Raw genomic sequence first — 18,004 nt, forward strand, 5'->3', positions numbered from 1 at the left:
GAGGAGGGGATACGGAGGTGGGTGGTACCCTGGGCTCTGGCCAGTGGATGGGGGATGGTGGTGCTCTTGCTGAGATGGCGAGCACTGGGGGAGGAGCAGGTTACACTTGGGAACAAATGCATCACCAGTGAGGACGAGGGTGTGATCTGAAGGTTTGCAGAAGAGAAGGGGCCTGGATTTGAAAGGCTCCTCCTCACACAGAGTTAACAGGAACAATAAAACCCAACTCTGCTTTGATCTAGCCCGAGGAACCAGGAAGTTCCGTGGAACTTTCTGAGGAAGGCCCACAGAGGTGGCATTTAACAAGAGATCCTAGGGTCCAGATAAGCGCCCGACCTCCTTCCACATCCCCTTCTAGCCACGCGTGCCACTCACAATGCAGAAATCCAGCAGGAACGTCTGGGCCGCTTACTGTCAGCGGAGAACAGTGCTCATCTGTGTCTTAATCCCAGGAGCCTGCAGGGCCCCACTGCGTTTGGGATCTTGGCCTCTCCCCTTGGCTTAGAGGAGCTGGTTTGGGCAGAGAAATTTTCCAGTGGAGGCAGGAGCCAGCTTGCTCAGCGGCCCCCTGAACGTGGATGACTGACTCTGGGGCGTGAGGAAGGGGGCAATCCAGCTTGTACCTGAAAGGCAGAGGGGGCAGGGGCTGGAAGGCTGGGCTGCACAGTCCACTGTGGGCCAGGCATGGGCCGGCCCTTCCTTCGCTCATCTAGCACACACCCACTGGTCCCGCTGTTTGCCAGGTCGTATGCCAAAGCCAAAGCTTCAGCGGCAGAGTAGCCTAGTGGAGCTCATAGTCTGATGGGCGAGAAAGGCCCGTCACCAGATAATAAGAATATGGTCATCCCATAATAGAGCGATGCTTAGGCATAGAGATGGGAATATGGCAGGTAAACAGCTTGTGTCCCCAAACTGCACAAATACAGGATGAGAAAGATAATTTCCAGGAAAAGACTTAGAGATTTAATTAATAACCAGAGAAAACCAGATACCGCTGGAGAGTAAACAGTTTCTGCACTGTTCAAAACCCTTAACATATTTTATCTCATTTCATCCTCAGAATGACCCTATGGGGTAGGTTCTAGCATAATCCCTCTTTTACAGAGAAGGAAACTGAGACTCAGAGAGGTGAAGTAATGTGGTTAAGGAACACAGTTATTTAAATGCGGGGCCGTTTTGTCTAACTCCAGAATCCTGAATCACAGCTCTGAAGTTGACTGTAAGCTGAATTCAGTCATGCAATGGGGTTGTCTGAAATGCAAATGGGATTTTAGGTTGGATTAATAGAGGCATGATATCTAGAATGATGGAGGTGCGAGTTCCGTTTGCCCCACCCTGAATAGAGCTCGTCTGAATGCCTGATTCTAGGTTTTGCGCTGTCAGTAGGGACAGGGTTCATCTGGAGTAGATCAGAGAAGGGAGTGAGGGAACCAGACTCCTTGGTCTCAGGAAGAGCTGGAGGAAAGGGGTTGTACAACTTGTGGAAGACTTGAGGGGCCCAGGATCACAGTCTTCAAGTCTCCAAGGAGCCATTGGAAAATAGGGTAGCAGATCGGTTCTGGGTGACCCCAGAGGGTAGACCTTGGACCAACAGGAATAAGGCATAGGGAGAGAGATTTTAGCACATCCTACTGACAATTCTTTTAACCAGCCAAGCTCTCCAACAGAACGTCTTGCAGCCTTGGTGGGAAGGGAGCGCCCCGTTGCTGGAGGTGTGCAAGTAGGGGCTGTGTGACCCTGGTCGGGAGGAGTGGAAGCATCAACTGGGGCTTTGACCAGACGACCTGGAGCCCCTGACGCTGAGAGTCTTGGTCCTTTATTTCCAGGTGGTGCTGACGCCCCCCTTGGGCAGTGCTTCCGACTTGGTCCCAGCACCTCCCCGCGGAGCAGCCGTCTTCACCCTCACAGCCCTGCGAGGTAGGTAGAGCAGTGCAGACAGCTCAGCATCCTCCTGAACCCAGCCCTGACTGCCCAGGGGAGTCTGGAGGGGACTGTGGACGCAGCTGCTGGTCGCCACAGTGGATTCAAAGGGAGTCCCCGAGGTTTTTCTTGTAAGGCTCGGAGTACGTGTGTGCCCAGTGCCTCCTTTGCACCTTGCCCTCTCTTGAGAGGGAGGCGAGGCAGGGGTGATCCTGTGGGGAAGAGGCAGATCTGGGCTGCGTGCCAACGCCTGGGCCCCACCCTGGCTGTGCTGCTTGCTCGCTGTGTGACTGTGGGAAAGTTGCTTTCCCTCTCAAGACCTCTCTTAGCTCTTCTGTAGAAGGTGGATCCTCTTGAGGAGGAGGTGCAGGAATTCTCCCCGGAGGCTTTGGGGAGGTGAGAAAAACTGGGGTGGGGCTGCCAAGTCTCCAGGCTTGTTGACCATAGGAGGAGTATCTGAGCAGTGTGAGTCCTGGGGCAGGTGGATGAGTCATACCCACCTGGGGATGGCTGGCAGGGTGGGGCCCACCTGACTATCAGATTCACAGGTGACCCGCTGCTGAAGTAGGCCAGGAGGTGCAGGGTGGAGCGCAGAGTCCTGGGCTGGAGGCAGGAGACCCAGTTCAGCCGCCAGCTCAGGCCTCGGTTTCTCTGTCTGTAAAATGGGTGCATCGGTCTCCCCCACCCACCTAACGCGTTGTCGTGAAGACCGCATGGGCTCTGAAACAGGTAGGGTCACTGGGGAATAACCCAGCTTCCAACTCGGGAACAGAAGTGAATTTCTAATAGTGCTTGTGCGGAGAGCCTGGAAAACACCCCTCGGGCTCATGACCTCACCCGTGGTTGCCAAAAGGCGAAGGGGCTGAATGCCGGCAGGGCTTACTCATCCTCTGCGGCCCAGTTGGCTGCCAGGTGGTGACACGGCAGCCAACCACAGTCAGAGCTGTTCCTCTTTCTCAAAGCTTAGGTGAAAGGGCCACCCAATGGTCCCCAGAATGCTTTGTCATCAAAGCTGGGCATTCCCAGAAGGCCGGCGGGGTCCAGAGAGGCAACTTGTCCCACTTTGGCTGCAGCCCGAGGGTTCTGCTGACAAAGGGGCAGCCCCAATCTGCTCAGACAGGAGGGATGGGGGCCTCTGGCTCTGGTGCTCCTGCTTTTGAGACTAAGCCCTGGAAACTCCCAAAGCCCGTCTGTCTCAAAGTGATCTGTCACCAAATAGAGTGTTATACTCCCTAATGCTTCTGCTACCGGTCACCCAGGGTCCCATCTTCTGCTTTCCCTGCTTCTGCAGAAGTGAGGACCCAGCTGAGTACCTGCAAGCTGAGAGCTCTGCCTGTTTGCTCCCTTCCCTCCTCTCCCTGGACTGTGCCCGCCTCAGCCCCGCCTCTGCTGAACTTGGGTTCCAGCACGGGGGCCCCAGGGACCTCCTACTTGTCAAAATCCAGTGGCATTTCCTCAGATCTCTGTGTACCCCCTCTGGAGCATCCGATACCTTCTCCTTCCAGGAGCTCTCTCTCCTTTTTCTTCCGGGAGGCTGCCCCGTCCAGCTCATCTCCTGCTTCTCTGACCTGCCCAGTCTGGGCCCTGTTTTCCCGCCTCAGACATTCTTCACCAGGATTTTGACCTCTTCTTGTCTTGACTTACATATATAGGTTCATTCACTCACTCATTCATGCATGCATGCATTCACTTGGCAGATATTTAGGCCCTCAACTGGGTGTTGGAGAATCAACAAACAGCATTTTTCCATCCCTCGTGGGTCTTATAGTCTTGGATCTTACAGGCGGCCATTATGCGCATACCGGATTCGTTCTTCCTTCAGCTGTGACGGAAACGACCAAGAACATGAGAGCATATGGGATTGGGTGGCTGTGATGGGATCTTGTCTGGACAGATGAGCAAGGCCTTCCTGAAAAAGTGCAGATGGAAGAGTGAGTGGAAAGTGGCCGGGTGAGCTGGGAAGGGAGCCCCCAGGCAGGGGGAACAGCATGAGGCTCTGAGGCAGGATGTTGCTTGTGGAATCTTTGAGGAACTGAAAGAAGGGAACGTGGTGGGGAGAAGGGCCTGGAGACAGGCAGCACCTCCGTCATGTGGACCTTTGGGGGCCTTGGTTAGAGTTTGGATTTCATTCTAGATCACTGGGGGACCAGTGGAAGTTTTAGAGGATGGGAGAGACTTGGCCACATTTAATTATTAGAACCTTTGGAAGAAAGAACCGCCAGTTCTGTCCTGATAAGCCCCGAGGGTGTAATTTTTGGTTCTTCCACACAGCGGCGTCCTGACGCTGTGCTCAGTACAAGGCTTCGGGTTGGGCAGTCCTGGGAAAGTGCACTTAGCAGCATTCTCTGGGCTCTTTGCATTTTTTCATTTACCTGGTCAACCCTTATCGAGCTTCTGCACTGGAGAGGGGAGGTGAACCAGACCTCGCTCCACCCTCAGAGATCCAGATTTGTGATGACTGATGCCTGGAGTGTGTTTCGATAAGTGCAGGGGCTCCAGGGGCGAGGGAGCGCTTTTCCTCCTTTGAGTCAAGCACTGGACTGAGAGGGGCATTGGGCATTCCAGGCAAGGGAGTCATGTGTGCAAAGGCTGGGCCACCTGGTGTAGCCGCTGCACTTGGGGACCAGTGAGCTGCGTAGCTAAAGCAGGAGCGTGGGACTGAGGTGGAGAATGCCAGGAGATGCTGGGGAGAGTGGGGTTGGGAGAGGCCTGGAATGCCGGGTGGGTCTCCATCCTCTGGGTGCCGGGAGCCATGGACAGTTCTTGAGCCGAGGGGTGGCTTGAGCAAAGGGATTTCAGAACAATCAGTCGGTGGGAGGCTGAGGGGAGGGCAGATCGGAGGGGCAGCACTGTAAACTGGTTGGAGAGAGTGAGTAACACTGAGTGAAGCCTTGTCACTCCCTCCTGCCTACACACACAGTAAAATACTCTGAGCCCCTTTCCGTCCTCTGCCCTTATTGGGTTATTCCCCCATCGGCTGGTCTGCATGAGCCGCCCAGCACTGTTTCACTGCCGCCCTGGGGTTTGGTTACATCCTGGGCCCCAGAGACAAACAGGTCTGAGCCTAAAGCATCGCTCTGGCCCTGTCTTGCTATGTGTCCCTCAACACATTCCTTAACCCCTCTCAGCCTCAGTTTCCTCATCTGTGAAATGGGGGTGGTAATAGGGTTGTTGAGGATTAACTGATGGGGAAATAAAGTCCTGACATATGCCTGGTGCATAGGGATGGCTGCTTGTCTTTATTTCCCTTTGGTTGGTGATGGCCCAGGCCATGTTGTCATCTGCCCCTTGGGGAGGGCTTCTTATAGCCATAAATCTGTAATCTGGACTGGAAACAAGGTGTCCCCAGCAGCCCTGGGGGGAGGCCTCTACTGGGATGCCGAGAGGGTTGGAAATGCCTTTATATTTCCCCCACTGGGGTCTGGCACAGGGCTGGGCTCAGAGCGCTGGACCAGGCCTTAATTGTCTTTTAGCCCCGGCACTCAGCACAAGGCTGGCCTATCTTGGTTCTCATAAATACTACACAAAAAAAATTTAAATAAAGTCGTCGACCTTGGGTATCATCCCCCCAGCACATTCATCTTATGGCTGAAGAATCTGGGGCCCAGAGAGGGACAGTGACTCATCCAAGGTCCCCCAACCCTTCGGTGGCAGGGCCTGGACCTGGCTCAAATATTTATTGCAATTCTAATTTCTTAAGTGTTGATAATTTAAAAATTCACAAGTCGACTGGGAGAGGGTAACAATGGAATGGGCATTTGGAGTAGAGGCTCCCCGTAGACGATTCTGGGAAGTGTCCTGGCTAGAGGGGCCCCGAGGGGATCATGCCAACCTCCCTCGTTTACATTTGGGGAAACTGAGGCCCAAAGAGAGGTAGTGGCTCTCTCAGGGTCCCCAGAGCGCGGGAAGCAGAAAAGTCGTCACGGGCCCACTTCCAGTAATCTGCAGGCGGTGGGCAGGCTCTTCCCCCTAGCTCAGGGCCTCATGTTTAAGAAAGGGAATTAGAGCGTGAACAGTGGTTTCCTGGGGAAGTTTGGGCTGTTAATGGTGTCAAGGAGAAGGACCATTTCCGGAGCCATGCGTGCCCATGTGATGCCTGTGGAGCTGGGCCTGGCGCAGCTATTTCAGACTAAGCCACAGGGTCCTATTTATAGGCTGATGTGATTATGTTGATGTGGTCAGGACAGGCCCGCCTGCCTTCTGCCCAGCCTAGCTATGGCCGAGGAAGAGCCCCTCGGGGGCGATTCTGACCCGTGGGTGAGTAGTGAGGGATCTGGAGTAGTCCCTGAGGCCTGCTCAGAGGAGGGGCTCCAGGGAGGCCTCCCAGGAAGTCCCACTCCTGACTCCCAGTTCAGCCGCAGCCAGGCCCTCTGTAGAGATGAAACCAGCCCCGATCCTGTTCTCCCCCTGCTTGGAAATCCTCCACTGGCTCAGATCAGGCCAGGACTCTGCGGGCTCCTCCTTCCCCACCCCCACGTCGAGGTCTCAGCCCCAGGCATGCCTCTAGTGTTTGCATTTCCCTGTGCCAGCCACACCTCTGAGCCTTTGCTTTCGCTGTTCCCTCCACCTGACTTGCCTGTTCCCAGGTCCCCAAAGACAAACCTAAATGCTTCTCCTCTGTGGCTCGTCAGGCTCTGTGCTCCCTACTTGGTGCTCCCGCTTCCCAGAGCCACTTGAGTGATTCATGTGTGCTCCCCACTGGGCTGCAAAGTCCTGATACAGAGAAAGAAAGAAAGGAGAAAGGCATTTGTGGATGTGCACTTAACTGTGGCATTCACCTTCCATGTTTGATGCCATATCATCTGCGTGCCACTCTCTGCAGGAGCTATCTTTAAAAGGTGTGTGGGGTGAGAGTAAGACTTCAGAGTCAGAGAGCCCTGGATTCAGACTCCGCTCTGCACTTGCTAACTGTGTAACCTTGGGCTGAATCTCTCTGAGCCTCAGTTTTCTCATCTGCAAAATGGGGGTGATGCTAACTTTGGGTTTGGGGGAAGCATTGTCAACAAGACAAAGATTGTAGGTACTTCTTGTGTTGCCTGATCCATAAGCAGCTTCAATGTGCAGTAGTAGGTGTTATTTACAGGTGGAGAAACTGAGGCTCTTAGCAGAGAAGTGTCTCCTCTAGGGCCTCATGCAAGTCAGTGGCCAAGAGGAGAGCCCTGTTCTTGGGGTCCTGGCCTCCAGCTCCACCCTGTGTTCTCCTTCCCTCCCTCTTAGCCCCCTGGGCCTCTTCTGTTCCCCAGATCAGGGGAAGCTTTGTTTGGGGATTGTTTTTCCTAAGAAGTTTCCTCTGTGGTGTCATTGGATGACTCAGAGCCCTGAGTCACTGGGGGAAGCCGGAGGCGGGCTGAGGTGGGGGGGGGGGGGTGCAGAGCGAAGGAGGGGAGTGAGGAGGAGGGAAAGGAGAGAAGGGACAAGGAAGGAACCCCAATTCCAGTTCTGCCTCCCACTGCTTGATCAACCAGGCCTGACAGGTCCTCTCTCTCGCCTGGCCCCAGTTTCCCCAAGTGTGAGAGGAGATGTGGGGCTTTGACGAGTGGTTCCCAGGCCAGGCTGAGCCTCGGGATCCCGGGTTCCTGGGCCCCACCCTGATTATAGACCCAGAGGCATCTATGTTTCTGGAGCTCCCAGGTGATTTGCTGCACACCTGGGCTGCAGAGGAGTTTGGGACCCACAGGCTGAAGCCCCCCCGCCCCGGCTCAGCCTCTGCCTGACCATCTCAGCTGCCTCACGGAGAGTCACTTCTCTCGCTGAATGCTTTTGCAGAATGGTGCAGGGGAAGTGCAGAGGCTGTTTTTTTTTTTTAAACAGCTTTATTGAAGCACAGTTTATGAAAGTTGTCAAAGTAAATTAACATGCAATTTACATACATATAATTCACCTGTTTTAATTAATTTGCTAACTTTTAGTAAATTCACAGTTATGCCACTATCACCACAATCTAGTTTGAGAACATTTTTATCACCCTTGATCACCCCTAAGAGATGCCTGTGCCTGCTTGCCGGCAATCTCTGTACCCACCCCCCAGCCCACCACTGGTCTACTTTCTGTCTCTCTGAGTGCCCAGACCTGTGTGCACCTCCCAGGTTCACCCTTTCTGGCTGTGTGACCTCATGCAGATTACTGCCCTCTCTGAGCCCTGGATTTCTCCTCTGTAGGAGGGGGGATTTATATCCCCCTTGTAGCTCATTGTTTGAATTTCACTAATGTGATAGAGAATCTGATGCATAGTAGGACCTGGGGACTTGGGAGCCTGGCATGCAGTACACAGAACATAGTAGAGATCCCGAGGCACAATTATAACAGTACTAGCAGACATTTTATAGCACTCAGTCTGTGTCAGGCACTGGGCTAAGCACCTTAAACGCATGATCTCTTTTAATCCCTACGACAGCCCTATTACGTGAGTGCTAATATCATTCCATTTGATAGCCCAAGAAACTGAGGCACTGAGAAGGGAAGAAACTTTTGCCAGGTCGCCTAGGTGACCTTTGGTAGGGCTGGGAGTCTGTCCTGGAGCTTCCCTCCTTAACCATTACACTACAGATGGGAATCATGGAGCGAGGGGCACAGCTGGTGGACCCAGGGCAAGGTTTATGGCACACACTTTCAAGGGACAGGACCTTGTACGGTGGACATGGGATTTGAAAGATGGTACATAGTACAGAGTACGTCATACAACAGATGTGATGTGATACATGGAGCATGATCTAAGGTGTAAGTGACACTGGATGCAGTGCATGGAACATGGGTGCACACACGGGATGAGGCATGAGGACCACAGGGTGTTCCAGTATGTGGCATGGAGAGCATGGTGTATGTGATGCTGGGCATGGTTCAAAGTATATGATGCAGCGCAAGGACGTGGTACCCAGGATGTAGAGCTTGAGATATGGCAGCGGGGCACAGAGGGCCCCTTTTTCAAGTCAGTGCCTGGGGCCCCAGCAGGCAGTGGCAGGAGCCAATTTTCTCCTCTCACAAAGGCCTGTCCGTTTTTGTTCTTCTTCCTCCCTGTCTCTTTAGATGCCAAAGAGTGGGAGTGTCCCAGAGGAGTAGGGCCCAGAGCACCCCCCACCATCCCACCAGCTCAGACAGGGGTCAAGACTTGGGGCCAAGTCCATGGCTCAGGACGAGCCTGCCAGGCCCCCAGTTCCCCTCTCTCAGACGCAGCTGTGAGCATCTGAGCGTCGATGTTGGCTGGGCCCGAGCCGATGTTGGCTGGGCACGAGCCGGGTAATTTTCCTCTCAGGGCCCTCCTCCCTGGCTGCCACTGCTGCCTGTGGGCGTGTCTGCGTTCCGCGGCTTAGGGCTGAGGAGCCGATGGCTACCAGCTGTGTCTGAGTGGAGGTGGGGGGAGAGGGCAGGGAGGAGGCAGCAGCTCGCACGCTAGCATTTCCTGAGCCCTCCCGGCACCTGGCACTCACTCCCTCATCTGGTGTCCTCTGTACGAGAACCCCATTAGCTTGATGAGGAGACTGAGGCTCAGAGAGGCAAAGAGTTTGCCCAAGGTCACACAGTCAGAGGCAGAGCTGAGGCTAGACCCCAGCTCTCCTGGAGGCGAGAAGGTGAGGACATACAGAGGTCAGGCTAGGTGGCACAGAGGGTGTTGTTGGGGGGTCAGTGGTGATGATGCTGAAAGAGCATGTGGCACCAGATCACAGAGGGCCTTCAGTGCCAAGCCTACGAGTCCTGACTTCTTTCAGTCTGCACCGGGGGCCGTGGAAGGGTCTTGAGGAGGAAATGATCAGTCTCTCTGGATAATGGGAGAGTCAAAGGCAGGGAGGAAGCATGCATTGGTTCCAGAGAAAAGATGGGGAGCCTGAAGCAGGATCAGGGCTGGAACGTGGGGGCGGGAAGGAGTGTAAAGGAGGGAGTGTGGGGTTGGGCATCTCACCTCTGGCCTCAGCCCTTATGTACTGTCCTGGAGGGGTGACTCGTTAGGCCCTGCCCCTAAGAGTGTCTCAGAAGCCCCCAGAGGGACAGGCACCTGGAAGATGCTGCTGGTGACTGGCCAGCTACGTGGATGGAGGCGAGACCGGGAGACGCCGGGGTAGGGACGATAGCGTCCGTCCCAGAGCCGTCTGCGTGCCGGGCGTTGTGTTTCGGGCATCGGATCTTGTTTCATCCTTCCAGCTGGTTATGATTATTCTGAGCTGGGAGAAGAACAAAAGCATTCCAGTACCATACCTCCGCTCACAGTACTAAAGCGGGGAAAGAACTTAAAAAAAAGGCTATTAAAATTAAAAGGATTAGTAACCATAAAAATATTTTTGAAGCTCTGCTTGCTTTATTATAGTTCAAACTTTGAGATAAATTGCAAAGAATCTTTAATGATTCGGTAGCAATTGGTGTTTTTCCGTGACTGATTTTTACCAGCATCAGGTTCTAGTTAGCCTGTGAGATAGTCCGGCCCTTCTGTAGCTGAGGACACTGAGGCTCAGAGGTTGCGTCACTTGCCCAGGGTCACCCCCGTCGTAGGTGGCAGGGCTGGGATTGGATGGTGCCTCCAGAGCCCTTGTTCTTTTGGGTAGGGGCGGACCAGGCCAGGTTCAGAGGAGAGGGGAGGGTCGTCACAAGGAGAGACTCGTGGAGGGGGTGGGAGGCAAGGTGGGCTGTTTAGGTGCTGGCTTGAGGCCCTCTCCTGAGATGCCTCCCCATCCCTGGCACCAGGCACCACCCCGGGTCTCTGGGTCTTGGCTGGGACCCTCCAGCCCTCCCCTGCTTTGGATGCAAGGACACAGAGGTAGAGTGCAAGGGTGCTTTTGGGGGCCAGTGATCTCGATGTGTGAAGGGCCTGGACATATGCTGGGGGGTTCGTCTTTGGATGTTATGGGTATTGAGCACCTGCTGTGTGCCAAGCACGGGGCCAGGGGCTCCTTCACTCCTCCCAGATACCCCACAGGGTAGGAATGATCATCCCATTTTACAGAGGAGGAAATGGAAGCCCTGCAGAAGGGCCACTTGCCCAGTTCCCACACGCTCCCCCCTCTGCCTTGACATGGTGGGGATTTGGGCTCTGTCCAAACTCACTCCAGATATTGCCATGTATTCTCTTGGGTGGAAGGTCATGCACTCTTCACCCTGTTGGTCATTCTTGGCAACCTGAGCTCATGGAGGCTCTGCCCCTGCTCCTGGGTTCCCTCGTCTCTCCTGTGCCCTGTCCCTGCCCCCTTTGTGTTTCCCGGGAGTTCTGCTTGCAGGATGCAAACTAACACCCACATGGATGGTCTCAAGCTTCTTGCCGGAGCCTAGTACCGGGGCAGTCACGGCTGTAGCTGGCAGAGAAGGGCTTTAATTGGAGCCCGCAGCAGGAGGGACATGTTACCATCTTCTGATGGCCTGTCGTCATTGTTCCCATCGTGATGATTATTGGCCTAGGGGGCTTCCACCATCCCTGGTGGATCCTGGTGAAGGATGAACTTGATCCTCAGACAGGCAGGAAGCGACCTTGGCTAGATGCACAACCATTATTTGCCTTTTGCTGTTTCTTTCAGAACCCTAGAGTCCCAGGGCCCTGAAGGGTCCTCACAGATGGGCTGGTTCACTTGTCACCTGAATCCTCTTGGCTGGGTCACAGCTGGGCAGCTCATTCCCTCTCGGGAAGTGGGGGGAAGGAAACCGGAGTTTTCGAACATCCATTTTATGTCAGGCGTGGTCCTGGGATCGTTCACATTTAGGGTCTCATTCAGTCCTCTCCACTCGCCTTCGAGAAAGGCATTTTTATCCTGATTTTATACATAAGGCACTTGAGTCTCAGAGAGATAGAAACGTACCCAAGCCCCCACTGAACAGCAATCGCAGCTTCGTGTATGCGCTCATACTCTGTGCCATGCACTCTGCTAAGCCCCAAACGTATCTTGCCTGATTAAATTCTCACAGCAACGCCAGGAAGAAGGTATTATAATCCCCATTTTACAGATGAGGAAATTGAGGCTCAGAGAGCAGAAGTGACTTGCTCAGAGCCGCACAGCTGGGAAGTGGTAGGTCAGGGATGTAAACCCAGCTTTTCCTGGCGCGGCTCTTTCCACAGTCGTGCACACTGCTTTCTTGGAAAGCCCTTCCTCTGTGAGGTGGGGAGCTGCCTCCCGTGGCTTCTGCTCGTTCTGGCTCTGGTTGGGGCATCCCAGGCCCTGCTTCCCTGGGAGGTTTGCAGACAGAGACCGTGTCCCCATCTCCTACTGGTCCCACAGCCACAGCACCTATAGTCCACGCCTCTTTGTCCTGTGGCTGATTTGTGTTTGCCGCTGGGCTCCCCTGTGGGTGGGCTCTGGGCCTAGGATGCAGTTGTTTGCAAGTGTTTGCCGTCCCAGCTGCTGGCCTGCCAAGCCTGCCAGGGCCAGCTCCTCCCCCAAGGAAGGGGAGACAGACAGCGAAGTGGACCCTGGCAGGAAGGGCACTGGGCTCACCCCCGTAGCCAAATGTGGCTGCTTCCAGGGCACGGGCTCAGGAAGTGGCGGGACCGGGCCCCCTCTGAATGTCCTGTCCTGGCTCTCAGCGCTAGGTGGGGTTGCCTCTGGAAGCTGGGAAAGAGCCAGTGGCTTTGGTCCCTGGGATAGTTGGCCTCTTGGAGGTGGCTTCAGCCAAGCCCCACTGGCCATCTCCCCGACAGCTGTCCACACCCAGGATGGACTGGGCCAAGGCAGAGGTCCAGCTGGCCCTTAAGGGAGCCCTGTTATGTCATGGGCTCAGGCCTCAGCTCTAGCCTGGGAGCCAAGACCTGGGTTCTAGGTCTGCTCTGCTATGTGAAGCACTAGGTGATTCTGAGAAGTCACACTCTTGTTCTTGGTATCATCATCTCCAAAAAGGATGGCCTAATGAACATTGCTGCTACTAAGTCCTACTCTGTGCCATGTAGTCCAGGAGTCTTGCTCCAGAGCTCCCAACCGTCCTGCAACTGGGCATCACTATCCCTATTTACAGATGACCTCAGGCTCAGAGAGGGAAAGTAACTTGCTCTAGGTCACACAGCCCAGACCTGAACTCAAGAATCTCCCTGTGGGGTCTGTAACCTCCTGCACCACAACACTGCTCTCACGTGGTCTGTACATGCTGAGCAAAAGCCTCTGTGCAAAGAAACCAGATAGCTCAGGAAGAAAAGTGCTAACTTTTGGGAGCTCCTACTGTCTGTCAGGCCTTGGGCCTCCTCACTGCCCTGTAAGCTAGGTATCATTCTCCCCATTTTATAGCTAAGGAAACGGAGGCCCTGATCACAGGAGCTGAGTCTCCCAGATTCTAAAAGACATGCTCTTTCAGGCCCGCAGAGCTCCCTGGACCTCACCGAGGCCCTGTCCAGTTTCACTGGGTTTCGTAACCGGCTTCTCTGTTTACTGACCATTGTCCCAATTAACAAAATCCCACCAGAGGAGTGGGTGTTCCCAGGAGGACCCAGAGAACAGCAGTGAGCCAGAAAGCAAAAGAGCTCTGACCGAGGGCTCCCCATGAGTGGCTGGCTGCCTGGGAGATCAAGAACAACAGTGTTCGGGTGAAGAGAAAAGAACAGGGTGGGGTCTTGCAGGCTGGCCAAGGCCTTTTGTACACTGTGGCCGGGGGTGGAGGGTGAGGCCTTCTTTTCTGGTCTCTGGTAGCCGCCCTGCCCTGGGAGGCCCAGAGAGACATGGAGACTAGCCTTAGATCATGAGGGAGCGGGGCTGGAGCTGTTATGGGACTCCTGGGTCCAACTACAGGGGAGGGATGTGGGCTGTACGGCTCCGTCCTGTGGCAGACACTGCAAAGCTGCCTACTGTGTGCATGGCAATGGGCAGGACCAAGGAATACCTAGGGTCAGAGGTCAAGGGGATCTCTGAGGTCCAGAGAAGTGAGTGGTGGCAGAGCCAGGCTGCCTCCCAAGTCAAAAAAACCATGTCAGACCTGGGTGCCCATGAGTGGCACAGAATGCAGCTGCCACCATCCAGCCTCCACTCAGTGGCCGCAGGCTGGGGGTCTTCCTAGAACAAGTTTTTGTCCTGGGCGCTCACATCAGGTATGTGAGGTGTGGTGGGGATGGGGCTGCCCCAGAGACTCCTGGCTGCCAGGCTTGGCTTGGGCTTGACTGGTTTAGCATCTGCAACCCTTTACCTGGAAAGGGCACTGTTGCTTCCTGCCCAGGCCGGCTGGTGCCAGGAGGTCCTGCTTGATCTCCCTAGAGAGAGCTTGAGGCCTGGAGCCAGCCAGACTTGTGTTCGAATCTCAGCAATGCCTCGTTCCAGCCTCAGCAAGTGACTGAAACTCCCTGAGCCTCGGTTTCCCCATCTGTAAAATGGGAATTTTAATGCTTATTTCCCCTGCTTGCTGGAGGGAGTCTCAGTATTGGACCCCCCTTTTCTCCCCTCCCCCTCTTCTCCCAGAGATGTGTGGACTCAGAAGCAGGGTGGCATGCTACCACTGGTGATGGGGGTGCCTCCTTCTGCAGGTCAGGGGCTCTGGGCTGTCTGATTCAGAAGGACCTGTAGAGGTGACCTGCTCCAGTGCCCCTGTTTTACAGATGGGAACCCTGAGGCTCAGAGACATGTAGGTTCTGGATATGGTTGCACAGCCAGTATGTGGGAATGATGGGGCTGGGAATGAGGCTTAGAGGCAGAGCACTGGGGCCTAACCCGTCTTTCACATATGGAGACTCTGAGGCCCAGACAGGGACAGTGACTTGCCCGAAGTCACCCAGGAAGTCAGTGGCCGGGCAGGCCTAGCACTGGGGCCTCTTGCTTTCTACCTAGGGGTTTTCTTTTGCATCCAAGTTCCCCTGCTCTGCTGAGCTCATACATCCTCTTCCAGACAGGGAAAAGCTAAGACCGTGTTGTCCCTTGTGGTCTGCAAACGTCACTGCCCTGTAGCGAGAGTTTCTGGGCTGTGGGCTCCCCGAGGGCAGGGGCCAGGGCCTGGGCACCAGATCTCCAGTGCCGAGGACCAGGCTCCAGAGCTAATGGCAGACAAAGCTGTAGGGCCTTTGTGACCATTAAGCTGGGGGCCGCTGACCCTGCGCTGGTGGTCACTGACCCTGGGGCCGAGGCCAAACCACGCAACTGTTTGTTAATCACCAACTCTGCAGGTCGGGGCCACATTGCTCCAGAAGGGGCTGCTCAGCTGGGCCGGCTGCCGGCTTAGGATCACTCTGGGGGCTGGGGAGACAAGGAAATTTCTTCCGATTTGTTTAGATTTTCCAGTTACTAAGGAGCAGGCATCACATTAAATATTATTATTTTTTTATTTTATTTTATTTTTTATTATATTTTTAATTTTATATATAATTAAAGGTATTATTTCTAGGTCAGTGTTTAATTAAAAAAACCCAAAAAACTACATCGGATACATACTTGTAAATAGTTTCAAGCCCTACAGCAAGTTTTTAAAATTTTGACACGAGTATACTGAGGTATAATTTACATCCCAGAACAGTTCACCCACTGTAAACGTATAGTGCTATGCTTTTCTGTAGATTTTTCTGTTGTGCAACCATCACCATAATCCGGTGTTAGAATGTTTTCATCCCTCTAGAACAGTCCTTTGTGTTGACTTCAGTAATCTGGGCACTTCCTCCATCCTCAGTGTTTGAGAGTGAATTTCTCCCCCTTTGTCCCTTTCAAGCAAACTGCCTTGACAGTTGGGCGTTCATCCTCCTGAACTCTTTAAGGATGTATGCAAAAACACACTTTTATAAAAAAGAGGAGAGGACCGACACTATAGTTGTTGTAGAATTTGCTTTTTGCGCTTGGAGATCTCTCTGAGCTTCCAGAGTGCCTACTATGTGCCAGGCACAATAAATCTAGCCCATTGTTTTTTCACAGCTACAGAGTTGTCCATTGTATGGCAGCTCCGTAATTAATTTAACCAGGACAACTGGGTCCTTTCCAGTTTTCTTCAAACAATGCTTCAGTGAACATCCTTGCACGTATATTTTTGTGTTCCTCTGTAAGTAATGATGAAGGACGTGGAACTGTGGTTGCATTGTGCGTTTTGAATTTGGGTAGTCAAATTGCCATCCAGAGAGGTGAAACCGGTTTATGCTTCCATCGAGAGCAGGTGAGAACTGTGGGGTTTTTATAATCCTCCAAATGCCTCCGGAGAGGGAAGAGCTCTGTGAACTGAGGCCAGCGCTGGCCCACTGCAGGCTCTGCAGGCCCAGGCTTAGACATAGAGCCCTGAGAACTTGTGCATCTCTCGGTGGCCCCCCAGACACCGGGATATTCAGACCCTTAGTGTGACACACGGTCCCCTGTGACTCCTGCCACCCTCCCCAGCTTCATCTTCTCTTGCTCCCTGTGTTTCAGACCGGACCCCTCATTATTCACAGCATTCACTTGCCCTTTGCCCATGCTATTCCCCCCACGGAATGCCTTTTCTTCTCAATCTCCCTCCTCCTTGTCCTTCAAGGCACAGGGTCTCTTCTCTCTGTGTGTTCCCTTAGCCCTTTATCTGACCCACAATCCCCCTTAAGTGGGAGGAAGTTGTGTGTGGTGGAGGGCAAACTCCAGCCTGATTAGATAGAAGCTGGGCTCCAGGAGGAGCGAGGCTGGGGCGCTACAGCTTGTGGGGAAGGGGGACAGGATCTCCCATTTGCCTAGTTGCAGGCCAGGCCATTTGCACACGCACAGACTGATTTAATCCTTAGCAACTATATACCCATCTAGTAGACGAGGAGACAGGCATAGACAAAGAGAAACTTACACACAGTGGAGGCGGGACTCAAACCCAGGTCTCTAACTCCCCAATTCTCTTTCCTGTCATTGCACCCGGTTGTTGGGGACGGGGAGATCTGGGATGCAAAGAGAACTTGGAAACAGAGAAGCTGGGTCCTGCAGAGTGGTGGGAGGCGGGAGAGAGGGGTTGGCAGAGCTGGGAAGCTGACCTAGGTGAGCCTGAATAGCGTTTCTCCTACCTCGTGATGGGAAGGGAGCCTGGGAGTCGGGGAAGAGGCTTAAATCCTTGTCGTAGATAAGACCTAAAACAGGAAAGAAGAAAACGAACCAAAAACCCTCAAAAAATAAAAAACAACGACTACAAGAAGCAACGAGGGCTTGTTATTTAAGACGTGAAGGAAAACCCTGAAATCATCAGCTAAGGAGGGAGAGAGAAGCAGTGGCCCCAGGGAGAAGCAAGTGGGGTTGAGAAGGAACAACTTTGTCCAAATCTGTGACTTCATTTTGATAAAAATAAACTTTTTAAAAATAAAAACTTTTCGAAAACAAGGAAAGAAAGGCAGTCTTGAGGGCAGTGGTGGGAGTGAGAGGTTAACCAGCCCCTCTTGGAGTCTTGCTTGCTCTGGGCCCCATGAAGGGAAGCCTCCTGCGCTGCTGTCCTAGCTGGTGACAGCCGCGTGCCCCCTAGCTGGGGGTTCCACCCAGACTGTCTGGGTTCAGATCCTGGCTGTACCATTTCCTAGTTGTGTGCATGTTGCTCCATCATTCTGCACCGTTTTCCCCTCTGTAAAATGGGGTTCTTAAGAGTATGTACTCTCTAAATGTTATGATGTGTCAGCCTTCATAAGATGTGTGGAAAGCCTTTGATAATTGTTAATTCCTGTTATTTTTTGCTGGAGATGTTAGGTGCAGAGAGAAGAGGGGGCTTGCGTGGGTCACGCAGGAGGCTGAGCTGGCCTCCCTGCCTTTCGTGCGTGCGCCCATTTAGTGTGCACTGAGTTAGCGCCTGCTGTATGCCAGGCCCTGTGCTTGGTCTCCACCCCGGAGCTGGAGTGAAGGGGCGGCCGCGCCCAGTCGGGTCGATCCCGGTGGGAACCCCGATGTCTCCAAAATCCAAGCCAGATCCCCGCCCCTCCGGGGCTCGCACAGCCCTGTCCCACGCCCTCCCTGCGGGGCGGTCCCCAGCTTGGGCGGGATGGGCGGGATGGGCGGGCGGCTACTTAAGGCCGGCGACCCGGAGGCCGGGGGTGCCGCCGGGGTCTCCTGCCGCCGTCGCCGCTATGGCTCCGCACCGCTCCGCGCCCGCGCTGCTCGGCGCGCTGGTCCTGGCGCTGTGCGCGCTGTCGCCGCCGGCCCGCGCGGCCACCGCGTCGCGGGGGGCGGCCCAGGCACGGGCGCCCCAGGGGCGGGCGTCCCCGACGCGGGTGAGTGCCCGGGGGGCCCGGGGGCTCCCG

The 18,004-nt window shown here is 54.3% G+C and overlaps 1 protein-coding gene across 6 annotated transcripts in view; it reads left to right on the plus strand.

Annotated features, from left to right (window-relative positions):
* Window positions 1-18,004, plus strand: part of GSN (gelsolin) — a 56,082-nt gene that overhangs the window by 9,896 nt on the left and 28,182 nt on the right. For 3 of the 6 annotated variants that reach the window (XM_070597033.1, XM_070597029.1, XM_070597030.1), the window contains exon 2: window positions 1,827-1,917. Coding sequence is in view for 2 of the 6 variants with exons in the window: in XM_070597027.1 (XP_070453128.1) it covers window positions 17,564-17,974 (411 nt within the window). In the remaining 4 variants the exon portion in view is untranslated. Of the gene's footprint in view, window positions 1-1,826; window positions 1,918-6,012; window positions 6,178-15,812; window positions 15,934-16,712; window positions 17,975-18,004 lie in introns of those variants that run through there. The other 3 variants (XM_070597028.1, XM_070597032.1, XM_070597027.1) reach the window with 3 other exon arrangements.

Source organism: Equus przewalskii, chromosome 26 (genome assembly GCF_037783145.1).
Source record: "Equus przewalskii isolate Varuska chromosome 26, EquPr2, whole genome shotgun sequence".
NCBI classification, from domain to species: Eukaryota; Metazoa; Chordata; class Mammalia; order Perissodactyla; family Equidae; genus Equus; species Equus przewalskii.